The 22,187-nt window shown below is 37.8% G+C and overlaps 1 protein-coding gene across 1 annotated transcript in view; it reads right to left on the minus strand.

Moving 5' to 3' along the window:
- The window catches only part of NEB (nebulin), a 103,603-nt gene that overhangs the window by 67,791 nt on the left and 13,625 nt on the right, over positions 1-22,187 (minus strand). Inside the window, exons 20-51 of the mRNA XM_026052142.1 lie at positions 21,655-21,753; positions 20,924-21,028; positions 20,720-20,827; positions 19,897-20,208; positions 19,658-19,771; positions 19,118-19,324; positions 18,786-18,890; positions 17,880-17,987; positions 17,241-17,552; positions 15,868-16,074; positions 15,068-15,172; positions 14,792-14,899; positions 14,059-14,370; positions 13,070-13,276; positions 12,745-12,849; positions 11,826-11,933; positions 10,380-10,691; positions 10,022-10,228; positions 9,571-9,675; positions 8,584-8,691; positions 7,433-7,744; positions 7,014-7,217; positions 6,478-6,582; positions 5,492-5,599; positions 4,746-5,057; positions 4,208-4,411; positions 3,734-3,838; positions 3,535-3,642; positions 2,471-2,782; positions 1,880-2,083; positions 1,406-1,510; positions 1,207-1,314 (exon numbers count right to left, since the gene is read on the minus strand). Coding sequence (XP_025907927.1) covers positions 1,207-1,314; positions 1,406-1,510; positions 1,880-2,083; positions 2,471-2,782; positions 3,535-3,642; positions 3,734-3,838; positions 4,208-4,411; positions 4,746-5,057; positions 5,492-5,599; positions 6,478-6,582; positions 7,014-7,217; positions 7,433-7,744; positions 8,584-8,691; positions 9,571-9,675; positions 10,022-10,228; positions 10,380-10,691; positions 11,826-11,933; positions 12,745-12,849; positions 13,070-13,276; positions 14,059-14,370; positions 14,792-14,899; positions 15,068-15,172; positions 15,868-16,074; positions 17,241-17,552; positions 17,880-17,987; positions 18,786-18,890; positions 19,118-19,324; positions 19,658-19,771; positions 19,897-20,208; positions 20,720-20,827; positions 20,924-21,028; positions 21,655-21,753 — 5,541 coding nt within the window. The remainder of the gene's footprint in view (positions 1-1,206; positions 1,315-1,405; positions 1,511-1,879; positions 2,084-2,470; positions 2,783-3,534; positions 3,643-3,733; positions 3,839-4,207; positions 4,412-4,745; positions 5,058-5,491; positions 5,600-6,477; positions 6,583-7,013; positions 7,218-7,432; positions 7,745-8,583; positions 8,692-9,570; positions 9,676-10,021; positions 10,229-10,379; positions 10,692-11,825; positions 11,934-12,744; positions 12,850-13,069; positions 13,277-14,058; positions 14,371-14,791; positions 14,900-15,067; positions 15,173-15,867; positions 16,075-17,240; positions 17,553-17,879; positions 17,988-18,785; positions 18,891-19,117; positions 19,325-19,657; positions 19,772-19,896; positions 20,209-20,719; positions 20,828-20,923; positions 21,029-21,654; positions 21,754-22,187) is intronic.

The following is a 22,187-nucleotide window of genomic DNA, read 5'->3' on the forward strand; positions in this document are numbered from 1 at the left end:
GCTGCTTGCGATAACCTTCTTTGTACCTGTACTGTGGGGTGAAAGAACATCACAGGCTTCACGTTAGCTCTTCTCTCTCCCCTGTGACACTACTCAGTGCACACTTTTGCTGACAACTGCTTTTTCTCTGCATTTTGAGGACCACCAGGTGAACAGGCACCCTGGGACTCCCTAGTTCTACATGGTGCAGCTATTCCATCCCTCCCCATGTCTACAGAGGGCCAAAGGAGTTCCACACTGAAGATCCAACCAAGCTACCTGTGGAACCTGGAGCAGCTCATGGACTCCACCACAGAAGGTCACCACCCTTCCCAAGCACCTCTCGTGGCAGAAAACATCTGGCCTGCAAAATGTGGCAAAACCCCAGCACTGATTCAACAGAGGAACTGGAATTCTGCCTGCACTGCCCCATCTGCACTCACCCACATGGCTCTCAGTTGCTGACACACTGTACTGCACCAGGTTCTCTTGGCTAACACTGAAGGACCCTAACATTTCAGGCCTGGGGTACATCCTAGCAGCAGACTTCTAGGTACTGGGCTTGGGAAGTGAAAAGTGACAGCACCTTTCCCTCCAACCTTGTGGTTTCTGAAGTGTCCAGTAAATATCATCATACACTCAGCTTATCAACATAAATGAAGTCCACAACCCCCAATTACACAGCATCACATAAAACAGAAAACTCAGCTGCTGCACAGCTGCCTTCTGAAGAGGTACTTGGCAGTAAGAGTGTGGATACAGTAAAGATTGCCCTAAGAAAACTGAATCTGCCCCAGGATGGATGAAAAAAAAAAAGATCAATGTCCCTCTTTAATATAAAATACGCCTTTTCATGCCCAACTGCATAGACTGAAGGTCATGGCGGTGTAAACTTATAGATCTGAAGGCAATATAAACCTCAAAAATTTTTTGGCTGATCTGAGAGTATAAGCCAGGAGGAACAATGTCTTGCTCATGTCCATAAGGCAGCTTCAGCTGTCAAGTTCTTCACACCACCTACAAATTCCTTCCCAACACCGCTTACCCATACCATGTACACACAATCACTAGCCAGTGCTACACAAAAAAAGGCGATGATAGAATAACTGAAAAGCTAAGGACTGCTGAAAGGCTCTGTAGCCTCAATTCTTCTGAGACAGTAACCTTTAGAGCAAGCACCTCAGAGAGTGCCAGTAGAAGTGCCACGTAGGGTGTCCCTCTACTTACATCACTTGCTATATCTCTGGAAGCTTTTGCAGCCTTGATGGGAATGGCATCTGCTCGCAGGTCATGGCCCTTCTTCTTCTCTTCTTCCATGGCAAGCTTGTACAGTTTCTGAAAGAAAACACGAGCGTTGCCCATGTGCCTCAAACAACACGGCCTCCTGCACCACCACGGGCTCTTTAGACCCCACTGAAACACCCACCTCACTGAGGTTCATTTGGTTCTGATGCGCTAGCAAAATTTCAGGTGTGTCTGGCATTATGTGAATGCTCGTTTTATCTTTCTCCCAAGCCGACGTGTAGAGGCGCTGAAAAATAGAGCACCACGTGAAGGAAGATCTCACAAGCACAGGCAAACACACTCAGAGACTGAGAGGGATGAAGGGGCTGCAGCAGGAGGGGCACCTCTTTGCACAGTCTCATGCACCCGGCCAGTGCTCAAGCACTGCAGGAGACCGCAGCAGGAGTCAGCAGCAAAGGGGCTGCCCTCCTTTGAAGTCCACCCATTTGCTCCACCCCACCAWGGGCACAGAGGGCACCCAACACCATGGGCACATCCTGATGACCCTGCTGAACGATGCTACCTCTCATCCTAGTGAATTCTGCTGTGCTCTGCTGCCCCTGCGTCCTCCTAAGGCCCCCATTTCCTCCCAGCTGCAGAGAGAGGCACAACTCACGTGGTTCATAATCTCAGAGTTGTGCTTCGCCAGGGCCATGGGCATAGAGTCCGGAAGGCTCGTGAATTTGATGGTGCCCGGGTGTTGCCGGTACTTCTTGTCACTCAGGATGAGGCCGGCTCTCTTGTTCTTCTCATCGTCCAGCGAACCGCTTGGCGTCCAGCCAATGCCCCTCAGCCACTGCAGGTCCGACTTGTACACATTCTGAGGGGAGACACAGGCACATGGAGCACCTCAGCAATCTCCTCCATCCACACAAACCTCCTTCCCAACAAGGGCAGCAGAAGCATCAAGCAGGCAGAGCCCCTGTGTTTAGCCTTGCAGACAGCAGGATAGAATCCCCGTACGCTCAGCACACCAAGACAAAGGTGCCTGATGCAAACTGTGATCCTCATGTATGACTCACACAACCTCTGCCCTCATGGGGCCCACTCAGAAATACCCAGGAAAGCCAAGATGTTCCCCTGCTGAACACGGTCACCCCCACTTCAATAACATTAGATTTATGCTCCTCCCTCGTACCTCCTCCACCAATGCACCAAACACAACTGACACATCCCATGGGAACACATCCATAAAAGAATAACTTACATCACTCTGCAGGTCATACACTTTCCTGGCCTGTACAAYATCRTTTTGGTCTGGCAGACAGGTCCATCGATGCAGGGGATGCTTGTAATCCGCATCGCTGACCAGCTCCTGGCATTTCTTTGCCAACACAATTCCCAGCATGTCCACSGGGCTRCTGAAGTGGGTCTTGGWCTTCTCAAAGGCTTTCTTGTACTCCCTGTCACTCTGGATCTTGGCTACGTGCATAGACCACATCATCTTGGGGTCGTCCTCTATGTTGCGTGCTCCAATATGGTGCCCCAGCTGCTTGCGATAACCTTCTTTGTACCTGTACTGTGGGGTGAAAGAACATCACAGGCTTCACGTTAGCTCTTCTCTCTCCCCTGTGACACTACTCGGTGTAAATCCACCTTACAAGGCCTACGAGGTGCAGCACTTCCACCCTCCTCCATGCCTACGCAGAACAATGGGGGCTCAATCCAACTCATCCAGCAACCCCAACCAAGCCACCCAAGGAACCAGCAGCAGAACTGAATCCAGCACAGCGAGTCACCACCCTTCCTAAGCACCCCTACTGGGGGCAAGACTGTGCATCCGCATCCAAAATATGTCGAAACAAAACACACTGCTTCAACAGCCATATTGGACTTCCCACTGTACTGCCCCGTTTGCATCACCCACATGGCCCAAAGCAGCTGACACTGCACCCCACCGGGCTCTTATTCCCTGCTGCTGAAAGGCCTGGAGTGAGTAGTCAGCTGCTGGCATCCAGACAGTGAGCTTGGGGAGTGGCAGCACTTTTCCCTCCACCAGGCAGTTTCTGAGCTGTTCCAGTTTGATTCATCATATACTAATCTCATGTCTTTATACAAAGGGAACAATCCTCAAACAATGAGCAAACTACAAATTCCTTGGCAGTATAGATTGCCTGCAGCATCACGCACAACCACAGACAGCTGCTACACAAACAAGACTCTCAAGTACTCTATGGCCTCCACCACTCCAGGACTACAGAGCATCTGCTTTACGGACAAGCACTACAGAGAGTGCCAATAGAGTCCTACGTAGGGTGTCCCTCTACTTACATCACTTGCTATATCTCTGGAAGCTTTTGCAGCCTTGATGGGAATGGCATCTGCTCGCAGGTCATGGCCCTTCTTCTTCTCTTCTTCCATGGCAAGCTTGTACAGTTTCTGAAAGAAAACACGAGCGTTGCCCATGTGCCTCAAACAACACGGCCTCCTGCACCACCACGGGCTCTTCAGACCCCACTGAAACACCCACCTCACTGAGGTTCACTTGGTTCTGATGCGCTAGCAAAATTTCAGGTGTGTCCGGCATTATGTGAATGCTCGTTTTATCTTTCTCCCAAGCCGACGTGTAGAGGCGCTGAAAAATAGAGCACCACGTGAAGGAAGATCTCACAAGCACAGGCAAACACACTCAGAGACTGAGAGGGATGAAGGGGCTGCAGCAGGAGGGGCACCTCTTTGCACAGTCTCATGCACCCGGCCAGTGCTCAAGCACTGCAGGAGACCGCAGCAGGAGTCAGCAGCAAAGGGGCTGCCCTCCTTTGAAGTCCACCCATTTGCTCCACCCCACCATGGGCACAGAGGGCACCCAACACCGTGGGCACATCCTGATGACCCTGCTGAACGATGCTACCTCTCATCCTAGTGAATTCTGCTGTGCTCTGCTGCCCCTGCGTCCTCCTAAGGCCCCCATTTCCTCCCAGCTGCAGAGAGAGGCACAACTCACGTGGTTCATAATCTCAGAGTTGTGCTTCGCCAGGGCCATGGGCATAGAGTCCGGAAGGCTCGTGAATTTGATGGTGCCCGGGTGTTGCCGGTACTTCTTGTCACTCAGGATGAGGCCGGCTCTCTTGTTCTTCTCATCGTCCAGCGAACCGCTTGGCGTCCAGCCAATGCCCCTCAGCCACTGCAGGTCCGACTTGTACACATTCTGAGGGGAGACACAGGCACATGGAGCACCTCAGCAATCTCCTCCATCCACACAAACCTCCTTCCCAATAAGGGCAGCAGAAGCATCAAGCAGACAGAGCCCCCATGTTCAGTCTTGTAGACAGCAGGACGGAATCCCCTTATGCTCAGCACACCAAGACAAAGGTTCCTGATGCAAACTGTGATCCTCATGTATGACTCACACAACCTCTGCCCTCATGGGGCCCACTCAGAAAAACCCAGAAAGCCAAGATGTTCCCCTGCTGAATACAATCCCCATCCCCTGACACAGCAGACACATCCCATGGGAACACATCCATAAAAGAATAACTTACATCACTCTGCAGGTCATACACTTTCCTGGCCTGTACAAYATCRTTTTGGTCTGGCAGACAGGTCCATCGATGCAGGGGATGCTTGTAATCCGCATCGCTGACCAGCTCCTGGCATTTCTTTGCCAACACAATTCCCAGCATGTCCACSGGGCTRCTGAAGTGGGTCTTGGWCTTCTCAAAGGCTTTCTTGTACTCCCTGTCACTCTGGATCTTGGCTACGTGCATAGACCACATCATCTTGGGGTCGTCCTCTATGTTGCGTGCTCCAATATGGTGCCCAAGTTGCTTCCGGTAAGCTGTTTTATATTGATACTAGGGGAATGAAATCAGAAAGAATTATTCTCTGTTTTGGATTTTTTATTTCTGCTTTGTAAGTTATCTTTTCAAAATCTCGAAGCCTATGAGCACATAGTTTCATATATTATATTTTGTTGGCTTACTGTCATGTTAAGTCATAATTTGTAATATTTATGGTAATCCTCAACCATATTTTTAACAATTTTATTTATCTCCCACCATATATCATATATTAACTTTTAATATTTATTTTCTTTTTATATATTGAATCTTCTTTTTTTTATATTATTTTAACATCCCTAAGAATAATGTATGCACTTGCAAAGTGAGCTACCTAAATTTTGAATGCTATACTTGCTTCTCCTAAATAAAAAGACATCTTACTGTAAAGATTTTTATCAGCTTAATGTCATATTATTTCCTTTGTTTCCTTTCAATAAAACTCTTACCTCACTAGCTATTTCTCTGGATGCCTTTGCTGCCTTCAGTGGTATGGCATCAGGAGGAAGATCATAGCCTTTTTTCTTCAGTTCTTCATATCCTAACTTGTAATGTTTCTGTTCAATAGAGATTCAAATTAATATTGATATAAAAGGTGAAATTATTGTGTCTTTAAGCTAGAATTTTACTTCTCTGCTATATTACGAGATTTCAAATAAATCTTCATTCATATAATAAAGTCCAATAGCTTAATTCATATTTTTAACTTATGGGAGAAGAGATTTCAAAATTAGTGCCAACAAATTATCAGATTAACTCATCTGTGATCGATGCTGCTTTTTATTTGACACACTGAATAACAGAGCTTACTGCATAGATGATACAAGCCACTGATTCTCTCTTATAGTTTCAATCACAATTATCTCTTCTCTTGAATACTTAGAATAGATCTGCCAACATTTCTTTACCTTTTGCATGTATTTTGTATCTGTTCCATTATAACAGATAATTTGTTGTAATATTACGTAATTCTAAAAATATAGTTCAATATAATCTTAAATTTTAACAAAACAAGAGTTCATAGATACATATCCAGTGATATTTAGACACTTGTTGAAGGGCATACATGTGGACTTGATAATCTTGAGGGTCTTTTCCAATCATAATGATTCTATGATTCTATATGCAGTGATTCGGTTGACATTAATATGATCAGTAGGGATTAAAGACATGTATCTGAAAACAGCTACCTTGTGTTGCATATTTTTTTCTTTTCTTTTTTTTTTTTTTTTAATATTCCAGCAATTCCACTTCTACTCTCTATTGTAAAAAATCCACTCATGCATCCCAATGCATAACAATATTCACAGAAAAAAAACATTTTAGGTTCGTTTATAATGGTTATAATTCCAGAATTACTGTATCGTATTTTAAACCAAAGCCACAAAGGATAATTCCAGATTTCATAAATGATACCTTGTAGAGAGACACTTACATCACTGGTGTTGATTAAGTTTGATTTAGCCAGCAAGATTTCGGGAGTATCAGGCATGATGTGAACCTGAGTCTTGTCTTTGTCCCATGCTTCTCTATACAGTATCTGAAAAAAAGAAACAAAAATACACTGTCTGATAAAATGCTTACATAAATATCAATGAACTAAGCATTCCTCTTCTCTTCAATAGCAATACAAAAATATAATCTACAAGCATTATCTACAATATAAACAATGCAAGACTTTCAAATCAAATAATATGCCATTTTATACCATCTATTTTCCTTCTTTACTCCTATGAAGGGTGTACACCATGATGATGCAAATAGTCTATATAGTAAACATCCTATTTGCAGGTTATACTGAATAAATTGTATAACACTAAATACCTTGATAAATGAGCAATAAAGCATAGACTGCAAACATCTGATATTTTGCATATTTTCATCTCATAGTCACATATGAAGAACTTTAACATATACTAATGCATTCATTCACTTATCAAGTTACATGTTCTGTCTCTAAAGGCAACTTACATCGCTTCTATTTTTGGCATTAGATTTTGCTAAAACAATATTCATGGCATCTGGAAGACTTGTGAACTTAATAGTATCCGGGTGCTGCCGGTACTTCTTCTCACTCAGAATTTCAGCAGCTTTCTTGTTCTTTTCAGATTCCAAAGATCCCAAAGGACTCCATCCAACACCCTTGAGCCACTGCAGATCTGCTTTATATAGATTCTGTTAGGGGAAAAAAATCAAATTGTGACAGGTTATTTCCATGTTGTGTTACTAAACCGTATGAAAAAAGTAACTGACATTTTAAGCTTGGTGAGCTTTAATCTGTTCCATATCAACATCCAAAGGGAGTTATTACTTTTCAATAAGCAATAAATACCTTATTTAAAAAGAGAGAGAAAAAAAAACTCAAGGATTTAATTTCAGAGGAAGCTTACATCACTCTGTAGTTCATAGACCCTCTTTGCTTGGGTGACATCATTCTGGTCTGGCAGACAAGTCCAACGGTGTAGAATGTGTTTGTAGTCTGCATCACTAACAAGTTCCTGACATTTCTTAGCCAGAAGGAAGCCCAGCATATCCACAGGCATGTTAAACTTTGTCTTCCACTTTTCAAAATCTTTTTTGTATTCCCTCTCACTCTGCATCTTAGCTACTTGCATCGACCACATCATCTTTGGATCATCCTGTAAGCTGCGGAATCCAATGTGATGCCCCTGTTGCTTGCGGTATCCTTCTTTGTACTTGTACTAAAATTACAAAGATTATATTACTGGAATTGCATTAAGAATCAGGCAGTGATAAAATACACAAGCAAACCATCAATATAATATATTCATTTAACATTGCACGTTACCAACAACAATGGGCAACTTGCTATATTGTCTCGTGTAGAAGTTTAATAGCCCCTTGATTCACGTGCATAACCCCGTTTAATGTCAGTAAATGCCACCACTGGGAAATAATCACAGGCCCTGGAAAGGAAGAGCAGGTGGCTCCGAGAATGTCTCCTGTGCCATCTGATTTATAGAGTCACGCTCTTCTGAACTTCTGAAGGCTGACACACTGCAAAGTTTTAGTTAATAAAGTAACCAGCAATGGAACACACAGACACTTAACATTCAGAAACACTTTCTAATTATTAATAAAATGTCTTCCAGAAATGCAAGAGTTGTGTTTAGATCAAGTTACTGACAAAATACTAGGAAAACATGTTTCAGTAAATCTATTCCAGACATGGAAAGTTCTGAGTCCAGTACTCAAGACCGGCACTGGTCAAATTTTCTCTTGCTTTAAAAATGTAATATTCAAAAGAGCACACAGGTCCAGTTTATATTGCTCCTAACTTTGTATGACTAGCTATTTCATGGATGGACCACAACCTTTGGAAGTCTCAAGATGCAAGAACAATTCTCCTCAAAACGTTTCCTTCACTGACAAGAGCATTTTAAGAAGAGTCTTCTTAGCAATTTTGTGTTCAGTTTGAAGGCATAACTTAGCAGATAGTCAGATCTGGGTCTAGGGAGTCTTAGTAGGGTACAGCAATTATATGAAGTGCACAGCAGATTAAATTAGAAGTGTTGCTTACATCACTTGCAATGTCCCTTGAAGCTTTGGCAGCTTTCACTGAAATGGCTTCAGGTGTGAGGTCATAGCCTTTCTTTATCATTTCCTCCCAGTCAAGCTTGTACAGTTTCTAAAATAGAAAACAATCTTAATTGAAATTGTATTTGAAAAAGCCTTACTAGTTTATCTGTCACTTTCTATTTAGATATATCAGTGATTCATATTACCAAATTCTGGACACCACACAGGCTTCAGTTATGAGAGAAGGGCTACTAGAAAGGGGGCACAAAACGGGAAACTAATAGACAAGGGGCTCAAATCTTCCAAATCTTAGGTCAGCAATTAAATAGTTTTCCTTATGACAGCAGTTTCCTACTATAATTTATTCTGGGGTCTTGCAAAGTATACAGAATTAAATTCTCCAGATATCTGGGAAAACTGAAAAATTTTTGATTTAACAAAATTTTAGTTAGTGATGCTATCATGTAGCTGTTAAGTAGTCAATTCAGCTTGTGTACAATTGATTTAAGTACAAGTACTTGCAAATCAAAGATACACCTGTGAGCAATAATGCAAAACAAAAACTAAGTAATTTATGCTGCATAATTGTCACTAGCAGTTGAAAGACGAAAGAAAAGTTAAAATCACTGCATATGCTTATTCTCTATATTAAATTAATAATATGGCACAAGGTACTTCTATTTTTATAGTAATCCATTGTAATGCAGTTGATTCCTACAGTACACATAAAGTATGGTCTAAGTACTTCTGGAGTTCAAAACAAGTTTTTATACACACATATTTTACCACAGTTTAGGCTATTTGTGAAGACAGTACCCACTGGTATGCAGAGCAGCACCAAAATTTTTTGCTGTCTTAAAATGTCCCCTCCCTTTCTTCTACTTAGACAAATTAATAATATTTTTATTTTGAAATGGGAAAGCACCTTTACATTTGAAGAAAGCAGACATTAATTTAAGATGTAATAGAAAGTACTAAAAAACTCTACCTGACTGTAGTTTGCACTGTTCTGTTTAGCCTGTAGAATATCCGGTGTATCTGGCATTACATGGATCTTAGTTTTATCCTTCTCCCAAGCTTGAATATAATCATGCTATTGAAAAAAAAAAGTGTCAGATGTGTTAATATAAATGAAAAAATTAAGCTTTTCAGGTTTTCAACATTCTGCTTGTGCACTTTGGTTACTCAAGGCTAAAGAGGATGATGTTGTCTCAGGTGTATTTTACTATGCAATGACCTAATCCAGACCCTTGGATTAGGTGAATTACTGAATTACTTGAGCAATTCAGTTAAGAAAGAATTGAAACAAGAAGAATCTCTAAGTAGCATATTTGTTTTTCCCAGTGAGACAATCCTACATACAGGTGCTGATATAGGCTCATACAGTGTTTGTTAAAACAGGTTATATTTGATATCTAATTTTCCCCATAAATACTCACTTTATTCATTATCCCTGCATTGTGCTTTGCAAGCACCATGTCCATGGCATCATTCTCCTTTTTGAAGGGGAACATGCTGGGATGCTGGCGGTAGTTCCGGTCACTTGCAATTTCTGTAGCTTTCTTAGATTTCTCCACCTCAAGGGAACCAGCAGGACTCCAGCCCATGCCCTTATACCAGTCATTATAATCCTGTTTGTACTCATTCTGTCAAAGAGATCACAAAAGGCAAGTTTACACTCTACGGATAGTAGATTCTAAGTAATCCCGTTGTGTCCAAAACAGTCATAATGATCAAACAGGAGAAAAAAAAAGCCACATATGTGAATGATAGTTAGAAAGAAAAAAAAAATCTTACATCACTTTGTATCCGATTCATGTTTCTGGACAGCTCTAAGCTCATTGCATCTGGGAGAAGCATATAGTTGTGAATCAGTCGCTTGTAGTTAGCATTGGTTACGCGATCCTGTGCCTCCTTAGCTGCCATGATACTGAGGGCATCAGAAGGTGTTTGGTAATGGGTCTTGCTCATCTCATAGGCTTTCTTGTATTCCCGATCCGACTGCATCTTCGCCACTTGCATGTAATGGACAAGCTTGGGATCATCCTGAAGACTGCGGAAGCCTACAAGTTTTCCCTTGTCTTGTTCATAACCTAATTTATACTTATACTGTGAAAAGAACAGAGACAGGCTTTAAGTTTACATCATTTGTAAGACAAGCAATGCTTATCTTGGGAGGAAGAAAACAAAATAAAAACATAAAATTATGTTTTTAAAACGTAATTTTAAAGTTGTTAAGCTAACACCACTAAGAATATGAGAAGGATAGCTCTGCTTATTTGCCTTATAGTATACTCTAAGAGTAGATGTCTCAAATCTCAAGATTCCTTTTAAAAGCAGTCTATTTTTTAAAGAAATTTGAACAACGAAATTTCCTTGCAACAGTTTATTCTGCCTACTTTGCTGAAAACAGTTTTTTCTAAAACATGCACTTTTTACTCCTCATTCTCTTGTTTAGAGATACAATACTAGCTCTGAAATGAACTATTACAAGCATTAGAACTACGGAAAATTAACTTGCACTGTTCTTCAAAACCACTGCCATCCTGCTTCCAAAAGTTAGCTCAGGCAACTATCTTTACAGTAGTCTGTAGCATACTCAAAAGTACTTGAGTTGAGATCTAAAGACTAGCCATAAATTCAAAGATCTAATCATTATTTCCATTAAGCTCTGCTGTTGAAATGATCTAAAAATTCAAATACAAGATTTAATGCATTTGTTTGTTTAACAAAAGTAACCATGCAAAATCTTAATCACTTCCATAATCCCTTATCAACGCTGGACAATGAAGTACATAGATTATAACTTTTCTTTCACTGCTTACCACATGAAGATAACTGAGGGGAAAAACCTTCCCTTCAGCCTCAGAACAAAGGTAATCAAACTGACTTTGTAGAGGCTAATGCATCACCTATGTTCTTAAAAAAAAATGGAGCTCTAAATAGTAGGTGCTTAGGTTCTCACTTCATCCCTACCTCAAGCTGCTTTATGATTACCACACTCAGGAATAAACTGCATAGGCATTTTTTTTCCTGAGTCCCACATATATCTCCTTGCCTCTCTAATGAAGAAATTGTTTTTTAACAGAAAAATTATCATAATACTTGCATCAAATACACTGGAATTATATACAAACAAAAGAATAAGGAAAAAATTATATAAACTGGCATAAAAAATGTATGATGTCAAGAAATGAATGCTTTATAATGTCTGAAATGGGCTATTATCTCTTAAGAACTTACATCACTAGCAATGTCCCTGGAAGCTTTGGCAGCTTTAATAGGGATAGCATCAGCTCTGAGATCATATCCTTTCTTCCTAGATTCTTCAAAGGAAAGTCTGTACATTTTCTGTGAAATGAAAGAAAAGAGACATTCTTAAAAAAAAAATCACCCAACATTTATATTTATACATATATACAGTAATCAATATAGTAACTTGAAACATAGATTATTTATATGTTCTAACACTTTCTCAAGAGCTGTTTAAAGCAAGCTGTTAAAAACCTGAGTATTCCTTCAAACTCCTGTCCCAGCACTTATAAATCAAAACAGTTTAATCAATCAAACTATAATGAGTACGATGATCTCTATAACAATAGAGCAAATAATTACATTTATTTCCCACATGCACAAATATTGGCTTAGCTGCACCTGAATGGATATTATCTTTTTAGAAAATGTGAAATGACTATGTGTATCATTGAGATTTGCATGATTATAAACAATTCTTAACTTAGCATACACAGATTTAACCACTAGCTACTGAAAAACATGGCTATAGTATCACTCATTACACAAAAATATTCAATCTAAAAAAAGAATTTTGAATCCACTACAAAATTTTGTGTAATAGCAATAATAATAATTATAATTATTAAAAACAACGTAAAAATATGAATAACAAATTCTATCATTTTATAACTAATATATTATAGTTACATACATTTATATTTGATAATGTGTCCATAAATACTACGTTACTTTTTCTTTACAACATTATACTTGAGGAGGAAGAGGACAAAGGAAAAACGAACAGCTTTTTTAATGCAAACTAGCACAAGTTAGCAAAGCAAGAATTATAGACACCTTCCTACGCTGTCATCTCATTTATTCCTAATAAAAATAGCAGCAAATTATTAGCTTTACAGACAGTACTTACATCACTTATATTAAATGCATTGACTTTTGCTAAAGCAAGCTGTGGAATATCTGGTGTGATATGAATCTTCTTTTTGTCTTCTTCCCATGCTTGTTTATATTGATGCTGGAAGGTAAAAGAAAGAGTCTCAATCAAAGACTGCATATAATTATTTCTTATTAAAGTAATTTCCTTTTTTAAAGTGTAACCTTTCTTTTGAGATATGAACCTGAAGATGATGCAACTGCTCAACCATATTTTAATTTCACTACTTACAAGTAAGGCTGTATATTAGATCAACTATAATTTGTTTTTTATTCCTGCAAACTTAAAAACATTTTCTTACCTCATCCATGATTTTGGCATTATGCATAGCTAAGACCATGTTCATAGAATCCATAGGAATGGAGAATTTCAATTTGTCTGGATGTTGACGGTACTTCTTTTCACTGACAATTTCCATGGCTTTTTTGTTCTTCTCAGCTTCCAAGGATCCCAATGGCATCCATCCAACACCCTTCACACTTTCATCATATTCTGCTTTGTATTGATTCTGGAAGCAGAAGGAAAATAAAATAATCAAATATATGAATAAGTCTACCAATCATGACACTTCTTATGTGTTTTTTATGAATATTAAATTTTGAATGCACTTATTCTAAAAGGAACCATAAAGTACTAGGATATAGTCTCCATGGTTTATTTATAAATACATTTATTACAGAGGTATATCTTTTTTATTATCTTGTCTTTCATACATTGTTCAGATTCTCCTGATGACAGATTGCTTGTATGAGATTACATAATTAGGCCCTCTGGAAGAAGAGAGTTCACCTAAAACATTACGCATAAGCCTGAACAAAAGGACCATCTATCTCCTCTAGAATTTAAACAGCCCAAGAACTCTAGAATTTAAACAGCCCAAGCTGTGAGCACAGCTGCTTGGCTGGTTTCTCCATTTTCTGAAAGGGCATTTTTTAGAAAGTACAAATTAATCCTGTTAGTGAAAAGTGATGGCATTTCTGCCTCGGCCTGTACCCAATATTGTTCCTAAAGAGCGTGACAGATGAGCGATAAACATATACGTAATTTAGAAATAAAACGATGCATTTCCCAAGCCAAAGTCTTTTGCAATAGATGTAAATTAGTATTTCAGAGTAGTCTGAGAAATACACAATCACTATCACTGTTGGGAGCCTTGTTTTATTTCCTACATATTCACATATAACTGAAGAAATTTTGCTAAGAAAATTCTGCTACTTATTTTACAGTATTCAGTCATAAGCTAAGCATGATTTCATTGGCAATGCAAAGGTTGAAAAGTCTCTCACTTACATTGCTCTGTATCTGCATCATGTTTTTGGCTAATTCAAGACTCATAGCATCAGGTAAAACGTTGTAAGTATGGATCAAGTTTCTGTAGTTTGCATTTGTAGCCACCTCCTGTGCTTTCTTGGCTGCCACAACACTGAGCATATCGACTGGGGTATGGAAATTAGTTTTTGCCTTCTCATAATCTTTTTTGTATTCACGATCAGACTGCATCTTAGCCACATGCATGAAGTGAACCAGTTTGGGGTCATCTTCAAGGCTGCGGAACCCAATATGCTTTCCTTTTGCTTTTTCATAGGCTAGTTTGTATTTATACTGATAGGAGGAAAGACAAAAAGCAGCAAAATTCAAATTAAAAAATGTATTTAGACACTTTTTCTCTAAAGCTTACAAAATATTACAAAATAGTGTTTTTTTTTTTAAATCACAAGTTCTTTTTCACTGGTCTTCAGGCTTAACCTTGTTAGGTCTTATCAAAAACCTCATTGAACAAATGCATATGAAGTTCAGCAAAATGCACTGTTCAGTGTTATTCTGTAGGAGACAAAATATCCCTGAAGAGAAATTGTTGTAAAGGTTTATCACATCAAGCATGATGATTTGAAATGCTTGAAAAAACACACTGTGTATGACTCTGAAAAATACCTGATTGGGTTTATAGGTCAAATAATCAGCTTCTCTGAGTGCTATCAGACAATACAAACTTACATCACTTGTACCAGACAATAAAACTTACATCACTCGCAATGTCTCTGGAGGCTTTGGCTGCTTTTATTGGAATAGCATCTGGCTGCATATCATAACCTTTCTTCTTGTCTTCCTCCCAATCGGCTTTGTATAGTTTCTAATTTAAAATATAAAAGAGAACCATTATTCTAAAAAGAAAGTGGAAGTATTAAGTACTCTATATTTGAATTTAAGTACTTTCAAAAGAGATATAAAAATTATGCCAATTTTTTATTTGTGCATTTGTAACAGACATTGAATGTTCACTTTAAGTATGATCGCTTACGTTACTCATGTTCATCTGGTTCACTCTAGACTGTAGAATTTCTGGAGTATCTGGCATAACATGAATGCTGGTCTTCTCTTTGTTCCATTTATCAGTGTACATCTTCTGCAATTATAAAATTGTATTTAGTACTAGAAAGGCTTCATATTCATAAAACAAGGGCTTTATTTCACTTCATGTGTCATAAATAATATTTTACAGTACAAAGTCCATAAACACTACAAATAATGTTCACAAATATAACTGAAAGCTAGCATTATTGTATTCTTTTTTTCATAGTTCATCTGACAATTCTGCAGTACATTTTGATAACTAATGCACAGTGAAAATGAAAAATTTCAGTCTGCATTTTTTCCTGCTTTGTATCTTTAAATGCAAAGCTTACTTCTTTCCTGCACCCTATCTCCGCAGAAAATATGGAAGAAGGAGGTCTGGTGTTCCAAATACCGTGGTTACACATCAAAGTACTCGCACCTCCAGAGAGCACATATACAAAATTTAACATTTTTTTTTTCAAATCACTGATTATTAGCTTGCATACCTGCTACAGACCTGGAGAGAGCATCTCTAATCATATACAGAGAGGAGAAAGCTCTTATCTTTATAACTAGAAAGTTAAACACTTGTAATAAAGGTCCAACCTGGGGCTTCAACCTGTATAAACTGCACAGTTCTATGCAAGCAAATCACTATATCCATTTGAGATTCTGATTACTTCAGTGGGAATGTATCCACAAGACAATTTTGCATGTGAAAGACCTAACACTAGCTCAGTCAGGACCATCTGAAAACAGTCTCACCTTATTCATGGTCTTGGCATTGTGTTTAGCAAGCACCTGTTCCATTGCATCCATTGTAATGGAGTATTTCAGCTTGTCTGGGTGCTGGCGATACTTCTTTTCACTAAGAATTTCTGCAGCTTTTTTGGCCTTTTCGACCTCCAGTGATTGAATTGGCATCCAGCCAACTCCTCTTAACCAGTTATTAAAATCTGCTTTGTAGACATTCTTTTAAAAAACAAAGAAAAACAGAGCAAGATAAAGAAAATAAGAGTGCCCAGATACATAAAAACAAATAAGATTTTAAGATTTATCCTAGTTGTTCTTTTTTTTTAAAAAAAAAAGGAAAATGTAGGCAGAGGGAAAGGATATTTTCCTTTTTTGAAGGAATATTACACCAGAATATTTAATGTTTCCAAATCCTTAGCAAAAAATTGAACTATTGATGAGTTAGGTACAAAAATTCGTTTACTAAACCAACATGTAGAACTACCACTGGAAAACAAACGCACAGATCTTAGAAAACAGTGGTGTGGTAAAAATGAAAAACTGTCAAAAATATAACCAGCATTTAAATGACAGCCCTGTTTGTCAGCAGGTTCAGTTCTCAGTGGAATTAATTCTCTGAAAAATTTCTTCAGCAACTTGTGCTCAATGGTCTCGTTGTACACAATCTTGAATGGACAACATTCGAATTTAATCATACTTTACTTTTTTTTTTACTTTACTTTTTACTTTTTTTTTTTAAACAGATAAAGATATGAAGATGCTGTGAAAATAAAGCATATTTCTGAAGCTCAGTGTTAAAAACAATGAGATCGTCATATTTAAATCTGACAAAAAGACCAAATACTTTTAGAGCATCTGCTCTCAGCATAGAATTCAACCTAAGGTATCACTTTCCTCTCCTTGGAAAATTGGGAGTTTGACAGCCAAGGAAGCTCAGCCAACTCAGCAAGAACAAGTGAAAACAGAATAGAGAAACAACAACAAAAAAAAATCATCAGAGGAACATTTCTGTATTTGGAAAGAATACAAAGAATGGCATATAAGAAGAATGAAATTCAGATCCTATACTTGCTGGATAATGTATGTATACGCATTATCCTTAGCCAAACCGAGCTTGAAATGGGAAGAACACTTTCTATCAGGCTGCTCAAGCTTTTTTGGAATTTCAAATTTGTTAGAGGATTTCTAAAAAGAAAATTGATACTTGTTAGGTAAGTTGGAACTTATTAACTACACGTAACTACTTTAGAAAACACAACGATCTAAAACAGGCACTTCCCCATCCATTGTCAATCTAGTACTAGTCTTTTCTTTAGCCTTACTAGGTTAATATAATAATATAATAATTCTCACAAGATAAAATAGGATGGTTAATTTTTACTTACATCACTCTGAATCTGCATCATATTTTTTGATAGTTCCAAGTTCACAGCATCAGGCAGTAGTGTATAATGGTGGATTAGCTGTTTATAGCCAGTGTTTGTGACTGCTTCCTGGGCTTTCTTGGCAGCTGTCACACTGAACATGTCCAAGGGAGTGTGGTATTTGGTCTTCGTGACTTCATAACCCTTCTTGTATTCACGGTCTGATTGCATTTTGGCCACATTCATGTAGTGAACAAGTTTAGGATCATCCTGCAAGCTATGGTATCCAACCTGTTTGCCTTTATCTTTCTCATAGGATTCCTTGTACTTGTACTAGAAAAAAAAGTAAAAGAAAGCCTTATCGGTTTGGGAAAGAAAAGACATATTTTAGTAAGTTTTAAGTTTTGAAATTCAACGTTGTAACAATTGCAAATCATTCTTTAAACTCATAAATTGCTTTTTTTTCAGACAGTTCTGGATTATTTAGATGAAAGGGAAGAATGTTGCTGGATTGATCAGCTTGTCCTAAAGCCTAGATACAGATTAAAATACAAAAATAAAAGCCCACCTCTGCCACTGTCTCCACTATATTATATTTTACTGCCATAGCTCTCAGACTCCCAGGAATATTTGTTTTTTATTAAAACACATTTTACTTACATCACTGGCAATGTTTCGAGAAGCTTTAGCAGCAATAATAGGAATGGCATCAGGTTTCAGATCATATCCTTTGGCAATAGTTTTTTTCCAGTCTGCTTTGTAGTTAGCCTTATAGGAGTAAAAAAAAGGTACAAGTTAGCAATGTTACAAGTAGTAATTGTAACAAAGTTGTTGAAACTCATTTTTATTAGAGCTAATAGTACTCAGTTTAATTATTAAAAATAAAACTATTACAAAGATAAAAAAGTAATTCAAGACAATCATTTTAATTCATGTAGCTAACTCATTAACTCCTAAGGCATTTTTTGCAATGCTTATGTAGAAAGACTGTCAGCACTGCTTTTGCTCCTACTTAAGCAAAATTCTTTTTAATTTCCCTAAACCTTTAGAAATTCCTTTCTTTAGCTTCAAAATCAGGACCTCTGGTCTTAAGTGATATAAAGTATCCTGTTTCTTCATTAGTGATAGCATCTGGAAGGGCTAACAGTACTTGATAGCTTTCTATAGCATGGGATAAAGGGAGCTGCCAGCTTTTACCCAGAGGTCACAAAAAAATTACTATTACAAAGGCAATAAAGGCAGTATTATCATTGCAGCTCTCTGCATTGTTGAAGGGATGCAAAAAGTCATGGAAATCAGGCAGACTAGTAATCAAGGTATGCTAGGTTTCTTTTTCAGTATATCCAGACAGTCTGGCAAAAAAGCACCAAAATGTGTTTATATTCATTATTACTCATAGAAGCACTTCAAAAATTTGCTTAGCAAAGATAAAATCCATTGACTTCTAGTTCTGCTGAACTAAACACTTGCATTTCTATATTCAAATATAGTAGCATACATAAATAAAAGGCCATATGTTTTGAGTCATAAATATACTATTGAACAAAACACTGCTTATATGCTCACATCACTCAAATTGAAGGCATTGACCCTGGCTTGAATAAACTGCGGAACATCAGGATCCAGAGTGTATTTGTGTTTTACTTTTTCACCCTCTTGCTTATATGTTACCTGAAATAAAGCAAAAATAACATATTTGTTAACAATATAACGTAGGTAACATTACTGTTAACAAATAAGCAAAGCAATAATGTTTAATTCTTACTAATAAATGGCAATGTTAATACTTGTGCAGTTTTTAGAATTTAAATTTTTAAAAGATGGAATATCCATTATTATATTATATGTACATTAGAAGAGAAAATGACCACACTGCATAAATAGTGAAAAATTCTTACATCACTCAGCTGCTTGGTATTGTGCTGAGCTAAAACCATTGGTATTGAATCTGGTATACTTGTAAATTTGATGGTGTCTGGGTGCTGACGGTATTTCTTTTCATTTAATGCCTCTCCAGCCTTTTTAGCTTTTTCAACATCCAGAGAACCCAGGGGACTCCATCCAGTACCCTTGAACCAGCTGTTATAGTCTTGCTTGTACACATTCTGAAGGAGAGAAAGCCAACATGAACCAAGATTTTCCCAAAGAATCCTGTTTTTTTTCTGTTTAAAACTGTAATCACATGGTCTAGCCAATGTGTTCTAAGTTGGCAGGAAATACAAAGTCTTAAAGGAACAGATTTTATTTTAAACTTCTCTGTGATTTTGCAAGGATGAAAATTAGCCCCTGTAGTTCTTCCTTCATGATTCATTTGCTATAAACAGTGGCACTCTTTTGTTATTTACTACATTATTTTTCACTTGGCTATGTAATAATTTTCACTGTATGGTGTCCATACATCATGGCTGAATTTGTTCTGTGCTGCAACACAGTCTAACAGACTTGGCCTTACTGAGAGGTCTACAGGAAAGAGACTTTTCTACTTCTAGTGAGCCAATGGGGATGCAACCAATGTCCTTCATCGGGCCAGTAAAATCAGCTTGGTAAGCATTCTAATCAAAAAATGAAAATATTTTAAAAGATAGGAATTGAAAAAAATTGAAGGATCTCTCCTAAATCTCCGTAGTTCACGCCTGAAGTGCCTCAACAAATTCTGTTGAAATGAGGTTTTACTTACATCACTCTGAATCTCCATCATGTTTTTGGTCAACTCCAAGTTCATTGCATCTGGTAAGTAAGTGTAGTGGTGGAGGAGGTTCTTGTAATTAGCATTGCTGGCAATCTCTTGAGCCTTCTTGGCAGCCACGACATTGACCATATCCAGTGGGGTGTTGTACTTGGTTTTTGTTTTCTCATAATCTTTCTTGTATTCTCGTTCGGACTGCATCTTGGCTACATTCATATAATGAACTAGTTTTGGATCATCTTGGAGACTCTGGAAGCCAATATGTTTACCCTTGGCAAGCTCGTAGCCTTTTTTATAGTTTACCTGTTAGAGCACAACAGAACACAGGGAAAATCATCTTAAGTTCAGTAACTTAGCAAATAGAAAACCAAAAGCAAAACTATTCTTAGGGGCTTGGTTTTTGTTTTGTTCTATGGTGTTTTTTTGTTTATTTGTTTTCTTACAAGCGGTGTTCTTCATACATAAATCAGTGACCTATATAACACAATCATAAGAAAATCAGACATATATCTCTTTACAATACACTGCTATAAAAATATCACTTAATCAAAATGCACAGTATTGTTACATGGATTATACTGATCAGAAGAGGGAAAGAATTCTTAAACTAGTAAGCGACTTCCCTGAGGCCATCCCTAAGAATCTACTATAACTGTGTTAATTAAGGTTGGTCTATGTTTAGATAAAAAGTGTAATAACATAATCCATAAAGGCAGTAAGTGAACCTTCAGATACCATAAACCACGTTTGCAATTACGTTTATTTAAGTAAATTCTTTGAAATAAAACATTTCCTTGAAGAAGGGTATACTTACATCACTGACAGCCTGTCTAGCAGCCTTGGCAGCTCTGATAGGAATAGCATCACTTCTTAGATCATATCCTTTTGATTTTAATTCTTCTAATCCACTTTTGTAGTAGTTCTAAAAGGAAAGGTGAATTTAGTATGAACAGTTTCGAGCTATGGACCCTAAAAATGTAAGTTGAATCAAGAGCTGTGGATTCATGTATATACTTACATCACTAATATTATAGGCATTAACTCTAGCCTGGATGAAGTGGGGCACATCTGGAGGAAGGTGGTACTTGTGAATAACTTCTTCACCTTTGGATTTATATAGTATCTGTGGATAAAAGTAAATAAATAAATTTTGTGGCCCAATGTCTACAGACTTCAATCAAGCTGAGATGCATCATTTCATTTTATCTCAGTCATGAAGAAAGATGGAGATGGAATACCAGTCCTTGTCAAGTGAATGTCATAAATCACATTGACTTAACTGGTGCAAATATATTAAAAATGATGACCACAAACACAATTACACATGTACATACTGAAACCAAATATGAACAGTCACTTAAAAAAATAACAAATAAATAAAAGCCAATTCCCAGACCATCTTTCACTAGAACAGAACTGCATACATACATAAAATATTTGTATGTGAATGCACACACACTCACATTTACAGTCATTTCAGAAGTTCTCTTTAAATCAGATGACTAAGAGGAGCAATGGTAAAGAAATGGGTGGTCTCAAAGTATAGCAACATGTGAGCCATGAGAACTGGATAAATTTCCTAACTGCCTCCAACAAGCTTTGAAAAAACAGAACCATCTGGACTGGAAGAGAAGGCAACAACCACTGAAAACCAGGGCACGATTACTTCTACAAAGGTTTCGGTTTGGAACTTCAAGTAATTAATTTACCTATTATCTACATATATGAATCAGAAATGGCAAAACTTACATCACTTCTCTGAGCCTGGTTGATTTTAGCTTGAACCATAACAGGCTCATCTTCAATCTGTGTAAACTTAATAGTGTCTGGATGCTGGCGATACTTTTTCTATTCAGGAAAAGAAAAGTGTCATATTAAATTCCCACATGGATAAAACGAAATATAACTCTAACAGATCTAATGACTAAAAGGTACACAAACATAAGCCAATACATTCATTTATTATGCTCTTTCCTTCTCCTAGATGTTAATCATATGTTATTTAAAGAACTTAGCAGCTGAGTATAAAGCTCTATACCATATGAAAACTAGGCACCTAGATGAAAGGGGGGTATTCATAACAGTGATGCAAGTGGTTAATTTCTTTACAAACTGAATGAAAAAAAAAAGTTAGATTTTTCTAATTATAGTACTCATAACACTCAACACAATAAACCCCAGGATATCTCATCCAGACAACAAAAGTGTCGATAAACAGTGAATGAAATTCTGGATATTGCTAGTATTTAGATAACTGAGATCTAAAGCATCTTTGTGAAATT

Source organism: Nothoprocta perdicaria, unplaced genomic scaffold, assembly GCF_003342845.1.
Source record: "Nothoprocta perdicaria isolate Ctin4 unplaced genomic scaffold, notPer1 scaffold_84, whole genome shotgun sequence".
In the NCBI taxonomy this organism is placed as follows: domain Eukaryota; kingdom Metazoa; phylum Chordata; class Aves; order Tinamiformes; family Tinamidae; genus Nothoprocta; species Nothoprocta perdicaria.